This window comes from Sprattus sprattus (genome assembly GCF_963457725.1).
Source record: "Sprattus sprattus genome assembly, chromosome: 14".
Classification (NCBI taxonomy): Eukaryota; Metazoa; Chordata; class Actinopteri; order Clupeiformes; family Clupeidae; genus Sprattus; species Sprattus sprattus.
The window spans coordinates 18238059-18258870 of NC_137912.1; the positions used below are offsets into that span (position 1 = coordinate 18238059).

The following is a 20812-nucleotide window of genomic DNA, read 5'->3' on the forward strand; positions in this document are numbered from 1 at the left end:
AATAATGGGGCAACAACAGACTAACAAATTACCGGTAAGGAGAAATAAACGTAATCACCAGCTTCAAGGTCCCTTGCACATCAAGCAGTGTAACATCAGATAAATATGGATGCCTTAAATATGGAACATGAAGGACTTTCTGCCTCTAATTAAGTTCACATTTATGTCTGCCAGTTGTTATAGTATTTGACTGTGCAGTACCTTTGGGGTAGTATCTACTTTTCAGCTCTGTTCAGTGTGTTAGCATGAGCTGTAGCCAGGGGAGGATAGCTATCCGTCAGTGTGTCTTGTTTATCGCATTCCATGTTTGTGTGTGTGTGTGTGTGTGTGTGTGTGTGTGTGTGTGTTTTGGTGGCATATGAAAAGCATCCCTAACATGCTAACATGTATCTAGCTTTCTAGGCTGGAGCCAGTGAGCTCTTAGAGAATGTCTGTGCCACAGGTTTGTACTCGAGAGTTGTAATTAGCTGGGTAAATGTGTCATTATGGCCGTTATAACTCTTAAGATTTGCCAAGGAGAAAAAAAGAGAGAGATAGAGAAATAGAGAGGGAGGGAGTGGTAGAGACCAAGAGAGAGAGAGAAAGAGGGTGAGGAAGAGAGGGGGGGCAGTGGTTGAAAGAGAAAGCGGGAGTGTGAGTAAGGGAGTGAGAGAGAGATATAGAGAGAGCGAGAAAGTCCTGTTAAGAAACGGAGGGGAGAGTATAGTGGTTGTAATTCCAGGAAACCCTACAGACATGGGCCTTCCATTCTTTCTCTCTCTCTCTCTCTCTCTCTCTCTCTCTCTCTCTCTCTCTCTCTCTCTCTCTCTCTCTCTCTCTGTCTTTCCAGCTCCCGATGTATGTTAGCTTTAAGCGAATATGGGTGGTCCCCGACTGACCAGGGGAGCACAACACCTAGATTCTCTATCTCTTTCTCTCTCTCTCTCTCTCTCTCTCTCTCTTTCTCTCTCTTCCTCCGCTTTCCGTGAAGGCCGAGACAGGAATGTTTGGGCTTGAAGGAAAGGACTGGGCCTCTTTTAGGAGACTACACTGCCCCATGCTGAGAAAATAAAAAAAAGCAGAAAAGGAAAAAGAAAAGAAGAAAAAAAAGACTGCCTGGTTGGATGGAGGAGATTTCAGGGAACGCATGTTGAATAAAACATGTTTTGAGTGGCGATGATGTTTCAATTAAGCTGTCACTTCAGATAGAGGCGCTACATGTGTGGTGTGAAAATGATTCTTTCAGAAGTGAATTAATGCCGCTTTTTCCTGCATTTCTTCTTTCTAGCAGTTGTTCCCTGGTTTTGTTGACATGCTTGCCTTGCTCGAAATTGCAGCGATTGCGAATGCCAATTTTCCTTAGCCGCGAATGGCACGTCTGCATCTAAACATAGCACATTTTTGTGGTGTGCCGGGAAAATTGGCGGAGCCAAATGAGTTGGATTCGCAGTGTGTGATAGTGAGGACTGGAGAAGATGTTTACCCCTAACATCACACGACCACCTTCATAACACACACACACACACACAAACACACACACTGAATAGAGAGCGTTTTTGTGTATATGTCCCAGTGTATGTAATTGTGTTGATATTGATCAATAGTATGTGCTTGCAAACATGCACATACACACATTTAGTTACACACCACATGAACACACACACACACACTCACACACATGCACCATTAAATGCATACACATAAGCATTCACACAGACTTATTGTAGCCTGGGATGTGCAATGTTTGGGCATGAGGAGGGAATCAGTGGAGGATCATGGGTAATTTCAGGAAGTTTGGGTAGTAGGATAGTATCAGTGGAGGATCATGGGTAATGTCAGGAGGTTTGGGCATGAGGGAATCAGTGGAGGATCATGGGTAATGTCAGGAGGTTAGGGCAGTAGGATGGAATCAGCGGAGGAGCATGGGTAATGTTTGGGCATGAGTAGGGAATCAGTGGAGGATCATGGATAATGTCAGGAGGTTTGGGCAGTAGGATGGAATCAGTGGAGGAGCATGGGTAATGTTTGGGCATGAGGAGGGAATCAGTGGAGGATCATGGGTAATGTTTGGGCATGAGGAGGGAATCAGTGGAGGATCATGGGTAATGTCAGGAGGTTTGGGCATGAGGAGGGAAGCAGTGGAGGCTGATGGGGAACGGCGGAGAGTGCAGAGAGTGCAGAGAGTGCAGTGGAGCCTCTCCCAGTGTTTCCTGTGGCCCTCTGCTGTCAGGACTCTGGATGGCTGCACAGGGCCCAGACAGCACGTCCCCATGGCAGCACAGCTACGGCCTCTCGCTCCGAACAGGAAGCCCGGCTGCTAGAGTCACCGCACCCACCATCCATCCACCACCCCTCTCCTACTCCCTCCCTCTCTCTCTCGCTCTCATTTATCTCTCGCGCGCTCTCGCTCTCTCTGTCTCTCTCTCTCGCGCTCTCTCGCTCTCTCTGTCTCTCTCTCTCTCCCTCTCCCTCTCTCTCTCTCTTGCTCTCTCAAACACAGACTCGGCCCAGCTAACCACTCACAGCTCTACAAACAGTACAGGAACAAAAAGAGAATGGAGTGAGAGAGTGGAAAGGAGTAGGAGTAAAGGGGGGAGAGAGGGAGGGAGAGAAAAGAGAGTGAAGAGGGAAAAGGAAGACGGACAGAGAGAGAGGGAGATTGAGCAGGCAATGCTTTGCCAGCGAGAGAGAGAGAGAAAAAGAAAGACTGTGAGAGAGAGAGTGAGAGAAGGAAAGAGACAGGGAGTGTGGAAGGGAGGAAGAGAGGGGGGGGGGAGGAAGGGCAGGAGCGAGTGAAAAAGGGGGAAGGGAAGAGGCTGGCCTTTGCCTTTTCTGGTAGCTCCAGCTGGTGAATGATTGAGCCGCAGCCCCCTCCATGCCTCTGCAAGGGCAAGATAAAGCAGTCTAGCATCAGCGCTGGGGCGGTGTGAGCGCTCGAGAGGAGAGAGAGAGAGAGAGAGAGGGAGGGAGCAACAGACAGATAGAGAGACAGAGGGAGAGAGAGTGTGTTCACAGGCTAACCGTCAGCATCGTCAAAGGTACGTGTTACGGCTTTTGTGTTCTGAACGCAAGCTCTTGTACTGGGGTGTGTGTGGGTGGGGGTACACTAGACTAATGAGGCGATGCTTGGCTATCTTCTGGGTGGTCCCTTCTCTCCCAGTCACGTACCCTGGGTATTTTTAGGGGATGAGTGTTTCTGGCTGACTGAATGGACATCCTGTGTGAACATCCTTTCTTTTTCTCTCAGCTGTGCATACTCTCTCCACGCTCTCTCCTCCTCTCCTCTCCTCTCCTCTCCCTTCCTCCACTTGAGTCCCCTCTCACGTTTGGCCTCCCAAAGACAAATGGAGGTGTGGTTGTCCTATTTGTGTTCCCGGTGAAGTTCGGTAATTTCCTGAACAAAAACAACGTGTATCCTAGAGACGATCTGTGTTTGTGTTGTTGCTCAATCAAAATGTAAAAAGTGTAACCCTGACCTAGTGCCTGAGTAGTAATAGCTCTGGCCTCTCCTCCACCATAACGATCAGGATAACCAGGATGTCATCCTCACAAAGGTTTATCAGGCCAATGGAGGAAGCCTTTTTTTGTGTGTAAACTTCCTTGGTTGTTGACTCGGGGTGTGTGTGTGTGTTTTGTTGTTGTCCAGCGTGTCCACTCGGGACTGAGACATGGATGACGACTTTGAGAGGCGCCGGGAGCTGAGGAGGCAGAAGAGAGAGGAGATGCGCATGGAGGCCGAGAGGTAAAGAAACACACACACACACACACACACACACACACACACACACACACACATATAGAGAAACACAGGCACAAACACATAAACACATAAGCTGTAAATGTCTTTAACAAACCTAAAACACACTCACAAACTCCACTAGTGTTGTGTTTATCAGTAACTAATTAGTAACTTTTCCGAAGGAAAGGGATGTTGCCTGATTGATTTGTCAAATCATGCAGTTAACCCAGTCAGGAAAAAGACACAGTGCCAAGTGTACCTCAAACAGTGCGAATGTTTAGTATATCTATATTTAACCAGTAATCACCGCACAGTAAAGAGCATATGCATTTGTGTCTGCCTGTGGTTGCATAAGTGTATATCAGTTGGCTGGGGCCTGGAGGGCAGGCTTGAGTTGTGCTTAGAGTTGGACTCAGGGTGGGAGTGGTCCCTGTAAAGGCTTTCAAATCACTGCCAAGGAATACCAGGACCTTGCATCTCTCTCTCTCTCTCTTTATCTGTCTCTCTCTCTCTCTCTGTCTGTCTCTCTCTGTCTTTCTCTCTATATCTCTCTCTCTCTCTCTATACCTCTCTCTATCTCTATCCCTCTATCTACCTCTCTCTCTCCCTCTCTCTGTCTGTCTTTCTCGCTCTCTCTCTGTCTCTCTCTCCCTCTCCCTCTCTCTGCCTTCTCGTGCCATTCCAGAAACATCCGGCAATACTTACACTTTGGCTCACCATACCTGAAAGGGCACCAGTCCTCTGTAAGCCTAATGGTACCTGTTGTGGTAGCCTCAGCTATGTCTTTCATGTCTGTGGCTTGGTATTAAAGTCTGTTTGATTGCAAGGTCTTTGGGAGTCATTACTAGTGCTCTTATCGCCACTTTCTTTTCTTCCTTACTTCTTCTACTGCTTCCTGTTCTTTTTTTTTTCATTTTCTCTTTTTTCTCTTTTATTTTTCTCCTCGTTTTTTTGTCTCCAGAATGTCTCAGGTGTGAGATGACATTTGAACAGAGCACAGGCTAAAAATGGGGGCCAGCCACTAGAGACATGTGTCCGTGTAAGGACTTAGGGGGGTGGGACACTCCCACGAAAATCCAGGCGGAGGAACTTAAAAAAGAAACGTCCCTGTGTGGCGTCATGGAGAGCTGAGGGGACATAATGTCAAATCTCAGATTCGCACAAGACGAGCCTGTCTTGCGCATTAGTGCTGTATGCACACTTGTGTAAGTGGTGTTATCCAGTTTGATAGCAGGTCTGGCTTTGCAAGGCAAACATGCTGGCACAGTTGATCATGTTAATGTTTAATTGACAGACATGAATTTGCCTTTTTGCTAGGTTTATGTGCAGTGTAATACTGATATACAGGGAAACTGGGTAGATTAGTTAGTTTAACAGACATAATAATTGCCAAAGGAAAATTAATTCATGTAGATCCTTACTGTCCTGAGGTCAGTTGAAACTAGATGTGGTAGTAGACTTTTATTATTATAAAAAAAGCTCTTCATACGAGCCACATTTTTGTCAGTACCTGTTTAAAGCTACACCATAAACCTCTGACAGGCACAAATTGACTATTAAATGCAAAGGGAAAATTGGCATGTAGCATTGAACACATACTGGACATCAACTCAGGGCAGCATTGGGTTTCATGTGCACTGTGTTGGACCTGCATTCTCTTGTGATTGCTAAGACCTTTGGGTGAATTTCTCTTTTTTCTCTCTGTCTGTGTGTTCTCTGCACGCTAAGTTACAGTGTGTTGTTGATGTTGAGAGTTCTAGAGAAAAGCTCACCATTCCAAGTTGCTTTCATTATGTGCACAGGCTCGGACGGTCAATATTTACTTGTTGGTCTTAATGGAGCTGGGGAGAAACACATGTGTGCTGGAGCTGATCCAGCGGTGCCCAGCTCTTTCTTTCTCTCTCTCTCTCTCTCTCACTCTCTCTTTTTTGCTCTCGCTCTCTTTCTATCTTTCTCTATGTCTATCTCTCGCTCCCTCTCATTCTCTCTCTCCCTCTGTACTTCTCTCTCTTATGCCCTGCTGATGGATTTGAGAAGCTTAGCTGGGGCCATAAGATGGAGAATGGAGAGGTTTTTATTGGCAGAGGGCATAGAGAGAGGTGTGTGTGTGTGGGTGAATGTGTGTGTGTGTGTGTGTGTGTGAGTGTGTGTGTGTGTGTGTGTGTCTATGGAAAGTATGTCCATATATGTAGTTGTGTTGATGTTGGCCAATTGCATATCCATGGAAACATAATGTACACCTAAACAGACTAAGACCAATGCACAGCATACACACACACACACACACACACACACACACACACACACACACACACACACACACACACACACACACACACACACACACACACACACACACACACACACACACACACACACACACACACATACAGCAGAACCTGAGTTTGGAACTGTATAAGGTGATGAAGGCTTGACGAGCACCATCCCTCTCCTCCAGCAGTCCAGTCCAACATTCTATAGAGAGAGAGAGCGCGACAGATGGTAGTGAAAGAAAGTTAAAAAGAGAGAAAAGACAGTAAGACAGGCAGACAACACCCTATAGAGTGAAAGAAACTCTCTCTGTCTCTCTTTCTCTCTGTCTCTGTCTCTCTCTCGCCCTGTTTCTGTCTGTCTCTCTCTCTCTCTCTCTCTCTTTCTTTCTCTTTCTTGCTCTCTCTTTCTCTCTCTCTTTCTATCTTTCTCGATTTCTATCTCTTGCTCCCTGTCGTTCTCTCTCTGTCTCTCCCTCTCATTCTCTCTCTCCCTCTGTACTTCTCTCTCTTATGCCCTGCTGATGGATTTGAGAAGCTTAGATGGGACCATAAGATTGAGAATGGAGAGGTTTTTATTGGCAGAGGGCATAGAGAGAGGTGTGTGTGACAGGCAGACAACACCCTATAGAGTAAAGAAAGAGAGAATAAAAATAGAGCGAGAGATGCAGAAAACATTCTACAGTACACAACCACAACAGAAAGACAGGAGCAGGAAGAGATTGAGAGAGTGAGAAAGTAAGAGATAGAGAGATCTTGAGCTTTCTCTTTGAGACCTGCATCCCTTCAGACTCTGAACTGCTTCACTTGCATTCTGCCGCGCTGACAGTGAAGTGTGCCACGTGGTCTTAGCCCTCAGTACCACTATCAGACAGAGCCACACACAGCACCGCTCACACTGTTTAAAAAATTCATAACCTACTGTAAAAAAAATAGTAGAAATACTATCATATAGACTAGATAAATATGCCTTTCTCAATGATTCATTGTTCAAAAGCACTTTTTGAAGAAATGTATGTAAACATTACCTAAAATCAATACAATACCTAAAATCCTTCAGAAATGAAGAGTTAATGTTATCACGCAATCAAAGCTATCACAATGCTAAAACTAGCTTAAAGCTAATGGCTGCCACACTGCAGGCAGAGGGACTAAACCACCATGGACTGGGGCAGAAATGGACATTTTTAGAAAGACTAAATATCAGCATGCCATATGTGGGAACTCGGCCCCACGCTCTTGCTGAAGCTAGGAAACCTCCCGAGCTCACTGGACATCTGGAACGGATGAGGAAAAGGATACTCTAAATGCATGCTTGACAGTGAGCTCTCTTGCGCAACAGAGCCAGAATGTTAGAATGTGTTTTTTTTTTCCCTTGGACGGCGTTTGAGTTTTAGCCCTTAGCTTGGAAGTTGTGCATCAAATTTTATCTGTAATTTTATCTTTTCTATTCATTTTTTTCCCTGACTCCTCCAATCCTAGGAAGTTGGTGTCATGCATACAAAGGTCAAAGGTCAGGTTAAGCCCATGACCTGGCACTTAATTTTTTAGACACACACACACACACACACACACACACACGCACACACACACACACACACACACAAACACACACGAACACACACACACACACAGAACATTTCCCCTGTGATGTGTTCTCTCACTGCAGAAGTCTGTGCATTTGAGTATGTGTGTGTGTGTGTGTGTGTGTGTGTGTGTGTGTGTGTGTGTGTGTGTGTGTGATTTTCTGCTCCGAGGCGGGTCAGTGACACTCCACACACACTGGAATGTTTTGACTGCTGTTTTTGCGTCTCAGCTGACTAAATATTCCAGTGGAATGTTCCGGGCCTCGATGACTGAGGCGGCTCAGATGCGTGCCTCTGATCCGTGAGATCCATTCAAAATTCCGCACAGAATTCCCACCTTCATGGAGAAATTCCTGAATCCGTCAGATTGGGCTGTTGGTGTAGCCTTAATGCTATCACAGAAGACAGAAGCAGTCTGCAAATTACACCTGGATGGTTGTCTTATAAAAACAACTCAATGCTTATATTCCTGTACTGAATCCTGTCACGTATACTCTAACATGCGTGTGCAGTGCCATACGTTTACAGTGGATGAGTGCACACACAAATACACACGGACACACAGCCAGACACGTATACGCACACACCCACTTATGTGTGCACATATGTGTACACCTACTGCAACACATACCCAGGAAGATATACACACACACTGGATACCCAGATAGACACACACAGATACACACACACAGACACACACACACACACACACACACACACACAAGTCTACCCGGGGTCCCATTGGAGTACAGGAAGAGCGCAGGAAATAACACCCAGTCTGGTTGAATGGGCCGTTCCAAACACTCTCACCCTGCTCCATAAATGCTGGCCTTCACACACACTCACACACACACACTCACACTCACAAAACTGACACACTTTCACTTTTTGACTTACACACATGAGCATACACTGAAGATATAGTAACACACACCCATACACATTGCAGCACATTGTTGTGCACACACACACACACAGATGCTGGACAAACACACATTTTACAACAACAGTTCGGCTTTGAGTTCAGATCAGAAAATACAGGTTCTTCATTGCAACGGTTGGCCTTGGGTGTGTTTATATGTATGTATGACTGAGTGTGTGTGTGTGTTTGTGTGTGTTGTGTGTGCTCTGATGAAAAGGGGATAGGAGGCGACTGGAAGGGGGTGAGCGTGGGAATGAGGCAGCCTTTTGGCAGATCTCTCTGTCTCCATCTCTCTTTCTCTCTGTGTCCCCCTCTCTCTCTCTCTCTCTTACTTTCTCTTTATATCACTCCTTCTCCCGTCTCAATCTCCCTGACTCTATCAGTCTATCCACACTCTCTCTCTCTTTCCTTCCCTCCATCCCTCTCTCCGTCTCTCCCTCGCACAGTCGCTACTCCCCTGAGCCCTTCTCCCAACTGTTTTCTTGGACATTTCTGGGATATCTGGACAGAAGGAAAACATGTGGCGGGAGACTATAGTGCTGCTAGTTAAGACATATTTATAACACAGACACACACACACACTTACACAAACACACACACACACACACACACACACACACACACACACACACACACACACACACACACACAGAGACACACACAAACACACACACACACACACACACACACATACACAGTGATGGTTTGCAGATGAACCTCTCACTGATGAAGAGAGTTAAAGTCAGATTTGGGGCTAAGAGTTGTGAATGCAGAATTCATTTCAGTCTTGTATCAACTGGCCGACTCCCACGGCGAAACCGAATCTTCTGTGAGCAAATCTTTTTTTAATGAGTTCAATCAGACATGTGTCGCGTGTTTACCACATGCCCTATAAAATCATTTGCTTATTGCAAGGCCGCAGAGCGTGACCCATATGGAAAACATATTTTAGTAACGTCTCACTCCTCGAGCCACAGAACGCCAGGAAAGGGCTAAGGACTCACTCAGACGACAGCCCTTAGATCTCACAGAATCTCCTCATTGGTGGATGGTCGAGAAAACCCACATGAAGACCTTGGAGTGTCTCTGTGTGCGTATGTGTGCAGAGTGTTTGAGAGAGAGAGAGGATACTTTGCTCAAAGATTTATCATTTGTCATCTTAGTGGCTCTGCAACACTGTGAATGCTGATGGGCTATTGAGCCATTACTTTATTTAGCCTTATGGCACGATGAATACACACACACACACACACACACACACACACACACACACACACACACACACACACACAGAGAGAGAGAGAGACACAGACACAGACACACTTACACATACTGGTATGGATTCAAGAAAGACTTGATTGCAGATATGGCCCCAGGTTTACCAGGCGCATTGTTATGTCTGTCCATAGAATTGGGAATAGTAGAATGGATGACAGCAACGTTCTTCGATGTGCCATTGCGTCTGACACAGGACAGAGTGTAGCGTCGCTGTGAATAGGATTAATAGGAATTCTAGGAATTCTAGATCTATGGGGGGGACTAGCCCAGTAACTACCTCCATGGCCAGACAAGAGCTAGAGCTATCTAAGAATCTGACAGGGAAAAAAGAGGATACATCTCATTAAAGGGATGAGCAAGAGAGAAAGATAGGGAGAGAGAGAGAGATGGAAGAATGAAGGGCAGGAGAGAAAAACAGAAATGAAGACTAAGGGAGAAAGATGGAAAACAACAATCAAATCTGATCTGTGTTGTGTGGAGGATTAAGAGAATTCCAGGGTGTGTGAACAAAAGAATGAAAGGAATGATGTGTTAGAGAAAGACACAGTTATGTTCGAAAGACAGAGAGAGAATGAGAGACAAAATAAAGAGACAGAGAGAATGGAATAAACAAGGAATGGAAGAGAGAGAAGAACAGAGGAGATTGGGAGAAATAGAGAGAAATATAAATGTGTTTGTGTGTGTGTGTAACCATATGTGTGTGACATGAGTAGTTAAGATGGAGGAAAGAGACAGATAGATATGTGCATCTGTGTATGTTTTTGTTTATGTTTGCCAGCCAGAGAGAAGAGATAAAGACAGATAGATAGACACAGAGATAGAGGGAGAGACAGAGAGAGGGGGAGACAGATAGAGGGAGAGAGAGATGATCAGTGTTAGCTGCGGTGATGTCAGGCTCCCTCAGGTTCAGTCTGGGCGTAGCAGCTCTGAAGCATAGCACTGTGTTCAATTATTACAGCATTCCTTTATGCTATTCTCTCTAGAGGGAGACACCACTGCTCTCAAGCACACAAGCCCTCCTGTGGAACACACACACACACACACACCCATGCACAGTTGCACACCCATGCACATCTGCACTCAAAGAAGAACTCAATCATACACACACACACACACACACATGTGCACATATGCACTCAAAGAAGAAGCTCACTCATATACACACACACACACACACACACACACACACACACACACACACACACACACACTCATCATGCACATGCACAGATGCACTGAAGCATTGTACATTCACAAACTCACACCCAAATGTTCATCACACACTCCCACATGCTTGTCCCCAACACATAACCCCCCCACACACACACACACTTACACAACATTCCTGGACATGATATTTTATCTAATGTCTTCAAATAGCTGTTACAGGACGCTACGAAGACATCCTCAGGGAGCCACACACACGATTGGCGAGAGATAGATAAAAAACAAAAACACGTACTTACTTTGTCTTTGACAACGTGGCCGTCTCAAGCCAAAAGCCATTTACCTGTCCTGTGCACGGCCAAGTCACATTTCCAGACGGCGCATCAGCCGGAGATGGGTTAGAAGCAGTGGCAGGAGACACTGCCCAGGACAGAGAGGCCTGCTCTGGGGTGAGCGCTGCCAAGAGGAGCCCGGGGCCTGGATCAGTTCACTCATAATAACCGCAGATAGGATACACTAAGTAGACAGGCGTGTATACACAGGGACAGATTACAGTGGCATTTTTATCAGCTGTTAGTGTGTGTCTGTGTTTATGAAAATGTGTGAATAATGGCTTGTTATGAAAGTGGTGATCGCTCAAGCACTGTTTTTATGTGTTTGTTGTGTGTGTGTGTGTGTGTGTGTGTGTGTGTGTGTGTATGTGTGTGTGTGTGTGTGTGTGTGTGTGTGTGTGTGTGTGTCTGGATATGGGTGAATGTTTCTTGGTGCGTGTGCTTGTGTGTGTGTGTGTGTGTGTGTGTGTGTGTGTGTGTGTGTGTGTGTGTGTGTATAGAATTGTGAGGAATGACGATGATGAGGAGGAGGCTGCGCGTGAGAGAAGGCGAAGAGCTCGTCTGGAGAGACTCCGCAGCAAAGACACAGATGAGAACTCCAGCACACCTGACACTACTGACATGAATAGCCACAGGTAACACATACACACACACAAAAACACACACACATCATTGGTGATGGGTAAACCACAAAGCGCCCAATTATTTTATTCCACCCTACCTCAACTTAAAATTCTAATATTAAAGCAGGACAAACAATGGCTGACCCGCTACCTTTACAAAAAGTGCAGTCTTGGCCACTGCCACACAGGAGCATTCACTATGTCCCCATGTCAATCATGCAGCAGAAATATGCCCTGTATTACAGGCACGCTAAGAAAAGCTGGAAACTGAGCTATTTTCAATTGACAGCCCTTTTGAAAAATACATGCATGTTTGTCTTGAAGTGCCTGTGTTTTTTGACACATGAATTTGTGTCTCTCTATGTGTCCACCCATGTTTGTGGACTACATGACTGTGCGCATCTGTCTTTTATAAGTCTGTGTGTGAGTGTTTGTGTGTGTGTGTGTGTGTGTGTGTGTGTGTGGGTGTGTGTGTGTGTGTGTGTGTGTGTGTGTGTGTGTGTGTGTGGGTTAGTGTGTGTGCGCGCGTGTGGTGTGTGTGTGTGAGTGTGTGTGTGTGTGTGTGTGTGTGTGTGTGTGTGTGTGGGTTAGTGTGTGTGCGCGCGTGTGGTGTGTGTGTGTGAGTGTGTGTGTGTGACCCTTCTTCTCACCCTGTGCGTTCCTGTGCATCCTTTATCTCCTGCTCTCTCCTTTTTCACTCCTCTTCCCTTTCCCATCATGCATTGCGAGGGGTAATAAATAACTTCCCCCTCAGGCGGCCAGAATGGAAGTGGTGGGCCGCCGGTGACGTCTCACACACTGGCCAGCATTGTGTGTGTGGATGCTTTCGGCTGAAGAGGGCAACCCTTTACACTCACACACACACACACACCCACGCTCACATACACACACACACAGCGTTGCGGTCGGCTGGACAGGCTTAGGCCTGTGCCGACAGAGTGGAGTGCTATTGTGGAACGGTGCTGACGGTGTGTAAAAGTTTGCCAAAGACTCAGTCAGACTGCATTAACCTTGCACTGAGTATGGCCTTTCAGATACACGTCAGCAGAGAGAGAGAGAGAGAGAGAGACAGAGAGAGGGGGAGGAGGGTGGGGGGTGCTAGGGGAAGGAGAGAGAAGCAGGGAAAGGGAGAGAGAGAGTGTGAGAGTGAAAGTGTGAGTGAGAGAAGTAAAGAGAGTGAGATGGAGGAATAATTAAGACGAGGGAGAATATGCCCTGAGATAGAGAGAGAAGAGACTGAAAGGAGAAAGAGAGTGTGAAAGGAGGAGATGTGAAAGGAGAAAGTGGGGGTGGGTGACACAGGAGAAATGAGAGACAGAGGAAGAGGGAGTGGTGGAGAAAAAGCGAGGGAGAGAGGGATTCGTTGTTACCATTGTGGTCATTGTTGGTATCTCCCAACATATTGAAATATTCTTTTGTTCGCTTGTTTGTTGTGTGTTGTTGTTGCCATTATGGTCTATGTTACAGCCATGCTAGTAATACAATTCTATATTTAAATGTGAGAGAGTGAAAAACCTCTCTGCTTGTGTTCTTGGTGGTCCTGTGTCGGGAATCAGGCCTTCAATGGGCTCTGTGTGTTTGTAGACAGAGCTGAAGGGGCCGGAGGTCCAACTCCTACTGTCTGCTAACAGGAGGATGGCAGAGAGGGGGGCTTTGTCCTGTGGTTTTTTCTCATCATTTATAAATTCATGGGCTACAAAATGTCAGCCCAATGTCGTACAAAATGGTCTGTTTCTCTTTTCCTCTCATCCTCTTTGTGTCTTTGAAGTGTTTTTCTAACCCTCAGTATCTATGTATTCCCCCGTTTCTCATTTTTGTTTGCCACTCTCTTTCAAATCAAGTCAACTCAAATCTAATGATGCTTTATTGGCATGAAAGAATCAAGTCATTGATGCCAAAGCTACAAGTCTGAAACAATGTACAGTGTACCTGTTATTGATCTTAAACTCTCTCTCTTTCTCTATCTCTCTCTCTCTCTCTCTCTCTCTCTCTCTCTCTCTCTCGCTCTCTCTCTCAGTGTGTCTGTGTCAGAGGTCTCAGTGGTGAGCTCCTCAGTGGGAGGAGGTGGAGGAGTAGATGATGAAGAGGAGCAGGCTCTGCAGGACCGCCTGGCCAAGCGGGAGGAGCGCAGACTGCGCCGCCTCAAGGAGGCGCAGGAGCGTCAGCTCGACGTCCCGGAGGCCGTCGCCACCGACAACAGCCTGGAGGAGAGGGCATCCTTCCGCCGCGGACGCTCCTACGAGCCGGAGCCGGATGTCGAGCCTGAACAGGCGGTGAAAGTGGAGAGGGAGGAAGAAGAAGAGGAGGCTGTGGAGCAGGAGGAAGAGCCACCGGCAAACCAGGTGGAGGACGAGGAGAGGGAGGAGGAGGTGCAGAGAGAAGTGGAGAAGCCCAGAAGATCATACAGACAGCAGGTTGGCCTCACCCATACACACCCTCATAATGCATTTGACATCTTTCACAGTGTTACAGATACTATATGCAGTACATATACTATATATGTTCATTGTATAAACACTATGCACTATACCAAGGCCCATGCATTGGTTTTCATTTGTACATATAGAGATAATAATCATTCATTTTCTAACTTTTCTTTTACAAATTTCCAGCTTAGCTCTCTAAACAGTATGTTTCCTAAAGTCAGTCAACTAGAGGTTTAGGCTGTAGATGAGTAGATTAGCCAGACTGGAGCCAGATTTCATCCAGACTCGAGCCAGACCTGATCCAAAAACTCCTGGGTCCAAACTTGATCCGGCCTGACTCCTCTCTGTAGGCTGATACTGAGGAGCCAGCATTGCTATCAGAGGCAGTGGAGGAGGAGTCAGAGAACTCAGGTGAGGGAGGAGTCTCGGCCATGCCCGAGGCAGAGGGGGAGGGGCTAACTGACAAGCCCAGCGTGGCGGAGGCAGGTGAGGCAGCCTCAGCTCCGCCCTCTGAGGTAGATGCTCTGGAACCTTCTGTTGCCCAAAATGGGGTAACAGAACACATGACTGAGATGAAGGAGGAGGAGGAGGAGGAGGACGAAGAAGTGATTCCTGAAGGCGATGATGATGATGAGGGTTTGGTAAGACTCCAGAGTGTGGTGGTTTCTAAACACGTGCATGCTCACACACACACACACACACACATAACATACGGTTCATGGGGCGGCATGCAGTCAAAGGTGTGAACCACTGAGTTCTGGTGCAGTTTTAGAAGTTAAATGACGCAGATTCCAGATTTATTGGAAAAGTACATCAGAGTTCAGCCACTGAAGTAAATTCCATAAAATTGAAAGAGCATGTAACAGCAGCTTAACTGTCAGATAGAGTTCTCCCTTCAATCTCCAGACTGCTGGTGGTCCTCCATGTTCGACCCTGTTTGTCCTATCTAAGCAGTGTACTGTAACAGAACAGTGGTAACACGAGACTGTTGTCATGCCATGGACTCATCGAGGACGTTCTGGTTACTCAGACTCCTCGGAGTGTGTGTGTGTTTGTACTTGTGTGTGGTCACAGCGTGTCCCCCTTGAGCTTGAGCGAGTTCACCCGCGTGGTCACAGTGTGTGTGTGTCACGTCCCACGGTGTGTGTTCACGAGGCACGGTCGCCACGCGTGACAGCGGTGTTTACGCACCACGGGGCGGATGTGTGTTTGCGCGCGTGTGAAGTGGCGGGGTGTGTTGTGGCAGACGCTGTGTGACACGGGGGCGCATGCGACGTGGTTGCTGTGCGTATGGAGGAGCATACGGTTACATTGTTTCCTCTCCACAGGTTTGACACGAAGCACACTCACCAGTCCACTGAACAACCACAGAGCTGCACAACTTTTAAAGTTTACAAGTTTAAAACCAGATTTATACCCCTTTTACTGTAGTTGTACAATCCCAGACAGAAAGACTGTATTTAAAGTAACCATTAACAGGAGAAATACTCTTTTGTTGTTAAGCAAAAGATAAATGATGGAAAGAACATCAGTATTCCCTTGTATTTCTTACACTGTCAGAATAAGGGTACTGTAATAGTAGTAAATCTGGCCTGAAGTGTGTGATTTTCCCCCCTCGAATCTCGAGAGATATCTTTTCCCCTTACAGATCCCTTAACTGACATTACTGCTGCACGAGTGATTAAAGATACACCTCCACCATAAGTAAAGGCTAACTGGTTCATTGTTCACCCAAGTGTCTATTGCTGAGTGGCCGTGACTTATGGTTGGGTAATGTATTTAGTAATGCTAGTTAAAAGACCTGTAAAGGAAAGATTTTACTCTTAAGGCTTCTTCCATTTCCACTGCTCTTCTATCATTGTTTCTGTTTGAGGAGAGTCATGGAATACGGGCACTTTGCTTAAACTCACCATTATGAGACTGACTTTACCATGTCATAAACTTGTCATTGCAGATGCCATGAAGCATCAAAACACTTTCTTTACAGATGATTATCCAGTCTAACAGTGTCATGTCACCATTGTAATCTTCCGTTAAGACAACTTGAATAATGTTTCATATTGTAACAAGATATAAGCTGGTGATATTGTCTGTTGTGTTTACTAGCATAATTACATGACATGACACTGTTCAATGTGTCATTATAACTAACAACACTATATGTCATCTGACATGACATATTTATGACACTGGTATGTCAGTCTTTATGTACTGGTAGGAGTTCCATGTATCTCACTTGGGTAAACTCTCTCTGTGGTGCCTATGAACAGCAGATTGGTTGCAGTGTAAGAAAAGTGTTGGCTCAGAAACCCTGTTGTGACCTCTGCTAACTCCTCGGGACCCTTACCCCTGTGTGTCCTAGGTGAGCCAAGAGGATGAGGATGTGGGCAGGAAGAAGGAGTCGGCCTCATGGGCCAAACAGCAGAATGGTGGTCTCCATGACGACATCTCTTCCAGGCACAAGAAACCAGAGAGAACCCTAAGGTGGGATGCGCACGCACACACACACACACACGCACACACACACACACACACACACAAGCAAATGACATGCAATACTTACTAACACATACTAACACTGACATTTAAAAATGCACATTACAAGCCGAGCAAACATAAACTCACTTTACTGAACCGCACCCTTTCCCTAAACATACGTGCCCACACACACACACAGACATACACACACACACACACACACAATGCACAATGAGTGTTTTACCATCATGCTCTTTCTATATAGGTTTTTATATGGCTACAATCATCCTCACTGGGAGTGCATTGACCTAACAAGATTCAATAGCCATTATACATGAAAGACATGCTATGCTGCTCATAGAATGCTTCATGTCGCTAGAACCATACAGTATATACTTCATTCTCTATTGACCTATAAGAAGTACTGTTAAAAGCTTTATAGCAAAGGGCCACAACAATTGGGCATGGAGTTGGAGGGCTGTTTTTGCTGATTTGTGGCCAGTGTGTGTGTGTGTGTGTGTGTGTGTGTGTCTGTGTGTGTGTGTGTGTGTGTGTGTGTGTGTGTATGTGTGAGTGTGCGTGTGTGTGTGTGTGTGTGTGTGTGTGTGTGTGTGTGTGTCTTGCTAGGTAAGTGTGTTCAGTGGTGTGTAATCTTGTGAGCTATGATGGCTGCCCTCGGTCATCTAATCCCAGCTGCCCCAAGAGACGCTATTAGGTGCAACCTAATACACTGTCACCTTAGACAAGGCAGCGGTGGCTTTTTCCGTGTGTGTGTGCCGCTTCCACTGTGTCTGGATGAGCTGCAAACAGTAAGCGCTCTTGTGTCTCCTCATGTCCTGCGTTTGTAGACCTGTGGAACAATGTGAATTGCTTCAACTAGAACACTAATTTGTGTATGTGTGTGTGTGTGTGTTGGCATATTTCTCTGTGTGAGTGTTCCTGTGCGTGCCCTCCTACGTTTGTCTGTGCGTGTCTGTGTGTGTTTGTGCATTGTTGTCGGTGTGTGTTTGTTCTTATCTATGTGTGTGTGTGCTCCAGCCGTGGCAGCATGCGCTCGCCCGAGGCTTCTTCAGCATCTCCGGTGGGCGCGGAGGATCGCGGCGAGGAGGACGAGGCGCGTCTGGAGGCCGAGCGCAAGCTGGAGGAGCTGCGGAGGAAGCGCGACGAGACGGAGAGCGAGGAGTTTGAGCGCATGAGGCAGAAGCAGCAGGGGGCCGAGGTGGAGCTGGAGGAGCTCAAACGCAAGCGGGAGGAGCGCCGGAAGGTGCTGGAGGAGGAGGAGCGCTTCCGCAAACATGAGGAGGAGGAACGCAAGGCCCGGGAGGAGGTACGGAGACAGATCAAAGGAGACATCTCCTCTCTCCTGAAATATTTCTGATTTTAGAGCCAAAAAGCCATTTTGAAGGCATTTTTTGATTGGCAGGTATTTTATACAACACTTTCTAATTCATCTTGTACACAGTCAGCATCTGAGTTTAAAGTAGATGCAAAGGAGGAATGTGTAATTGGATCGTTATAACATGCGTTTCACAATGTCAATTGCACTTTGTGTAAACAGCGATTTGTGAGTGACAGTTCAACTATTTCAATGTCCTGTGTATGAAGTTTGAAAAATAATCCGGCAGCACATTGTCTGCACTTTCCTACTCATATCAGTCGTGGGTAGACCTTTCTATGGGCAGAACTACACAGGGTCAACACCCATTTCATATGGGGATATTTAAAAAAAAATATATATATACCCCTGGCTATTCAGGTGGAAACGCAGAACCAGATGGGCACTCCAAAACAAGGGGAAGGGGTAAAAATAAGAAATGGGATTGGGCCTTAAACACATCCAATATGGCAAAAAGCCCAAACCCGTCTTAGGGGCCCGAAAAATCTGCAGTAGTATGGACACCAGCAGTATGGTTGCAAGTAGTAATGGATGGATGGATGTGAGAAGTATGGACGGCAGTAGTATGGACAGCAGTAGTAAGGACGACAGTAATATGGATGTGAGTAGTATAGACGGCAGGCGTAAACGCAGGAATAAGAAATGGGACTGAACCTAAACACACTCACTGCAGTCCCACTGCTATCTCCTCTCTCTTTGTTTTCTGTCCAGTTGTGTTTAAGGTGGCCAACTATCTTTACTGCATGTGTCTTCAATTGTCAGAGGCCTTTATCCATAGATATGAGCCACGGGAACAGGGTGAAAGAAACGTCCAAAACCATCTCTCTGTCACCTTTTGGATGGACATGGACATTACCGTAGTTGCATGGACATTTCTGTCACAAATAGGCCATAGTACTTATGAGATGCATAATGTAAACTTATCTAAACACATCTCTGGTAATGGAATGTGAAATGTTTTGGTTTATACGATATAGATAATGAAACATAATATTATGACACGACAGTCCATATCTTACACATTATTTGCATGAGTGTGTGTATGTATGTGTGTGTGGTTGAGTGTGTGTGTGTGTGTGTGTGTGTGTGTGTGTGTGTGTGTGTGTGTGTGTGTGTGTGAGCGTGTGTGTGTGCGTGTGCGTGTGCGTGTGCGTGTGCGTGTGTGTGTGCGTGTGCGTGTGCGTGTGCGTGTGCGTGAGCGTGTGCGTGTGTGTGTGTGTGTGTGTGTGTGTGGTTGTGTTCCTGTCTGTAAGACCTCTCTTGTGAATGTATGGATATTACCTCCTGAGGAGAATCATAACACTTTCACTCTGCTCTTGTTTTAGTGTGTGTTATGTTTGGTTCACTTCGCAACAGATTGCTCCGTTTAACATGGGTCTCAAGGCCCACACTCTACACACACAGACACACACACACACACACACACCATTCTATTTTCAATTCATGGGTGCTGTCATGCTCAGTAGTTGGACAGCCCCGTATCCATCCGTCTTCAAGAATCTCACCAGTGCCCCGCTAGTGAGTGCTTTAAATGGACGGGCCCTTGGCTATCAGCGGAGCGGTGTTTTGTTTTCAGTCCCACGGTCTCGGTAATGACTCCAAGCCCAGTCACCATCAGTCCCACTCTGTGACACGTCCCCATTTGTCTCTTTCTCATACACATGCTGGCTGTAATGTTGCTTGGGTATGTGTGTGTGTATTGTCTGTGTGTGTCTGTATGTGTTTGTGTGTCTGAATGAGTTTTTGTGTTTGACTATCTGTCTTTGTGTGTGCGTGTATCTATTTGTGAAAATGAGTTTGTGTGTTGGCTGTGTGTGTGTGTGTGTGTGTGTGTGTTAGTGCATATGTGCATGCGTGAGTGTGAGTGTGTATGTGCATGTGTGTGCATGTGTGTGTTCATTTTTCCTAAACCGGGTAGGGACCACAATCCTAGCCTCTTACACAGAACACTGCTAGAGACACGTCGGGCCTCTTGAGCCGTGTTTGCACATTGTGATGCAAATACTCGCCTTGTTTCTAATTAAAAGATAAAGTAAATAAAAAAGAAGGGGTGGTGTGTGTGTTAGGGGGAAGTTATGGGGTTGACTAATTACAAATGACTGGCTTTCCACTAACGAGCGGCGGGTGTGCCAAGCACGAAGAGGTGGATTTATGGGCGTCTGGTGGAGGCGGAATGTGGAGGGCAGGCGACTTGGGGGGGGGGGGGGGAGGAAACCACAGAGGAGTTTGTTAAGGCAGACGCTTGCTGGAGAGTGGGGCTTATTTACGGTGGCAGAGGCACTGATGGCTGCAGGACTATGTGCTGAAGGACTATGGGGCGACATGTAGGACAGAGATGGAGGTCAAAGACATGAAGATGGGCAAGAGGAGCGGGTGGTCACAAGCGAATTGGACTCTGTGTGTGTGTGTTTCATTTGTGTGTGTGTGTGTGTAAGAGAGAGAGAGAAAGGGGGAGATAGAGGCGGCAAAGGAAGACTGGTACAATGTAAATGTTGTAACATTTTGTGCTCTTCTATGACACACTGGTTTCAGCACAACACAGAAAATAAGGGTTTGGTGCCAGACTGTGTATTTGGTGTGTTTGGTAATCTCAGTGTGTTAGGGACTGGCAGTGAA

At 46.4% G+C, this 20812-nt stretch overlaps 1 protein-coding gene across 7 annotated transcripts in view; it reads left to right on the forward strand.

The window, feature by feature from the left end:
- Positions 1–20812, forward strand: part of cald1a (caldesmon 1a) — a 56317-nt gene that overhangs the window by 20560 nt on the left and 14945 nt on the right. For 2 of the 7 annotated variants that reach the window (XR_013968884.1, XM_080850920.1), the window contains exons 1-7: positions 2843–3017; positions 3626–3721; positions 11774–11908; positions 13914–14310; positions 14673–14963; positions 16685–16806; positions 17839–18127. Coding sequence is in view for 6 of the 7 variants with exons in the window: in XM_080850920.1 (XP_080707046.1) it covers positions 3648–3721; positions 11774–11908; positions 13914–14310; positions 14673–14963; positions 16685–16806; positions 17839–18127 (1308 nt within the window). In the remaining variant the exon portion in view is untranslated. Of the gene's footprint in view, positions 1–2842; positions 3018–3625; positions 3722–11773; positions 11909–13913; positions 14311–14672; positions 14964–16684; positions 16807–17838; positions 18128–20812 lie in introns of those variants that run through there. The other 5 variants (XM_080850922.1, XM_080850921.1, XM_080850925.1 and 2 more) reach the window with 4 other exon arrangements.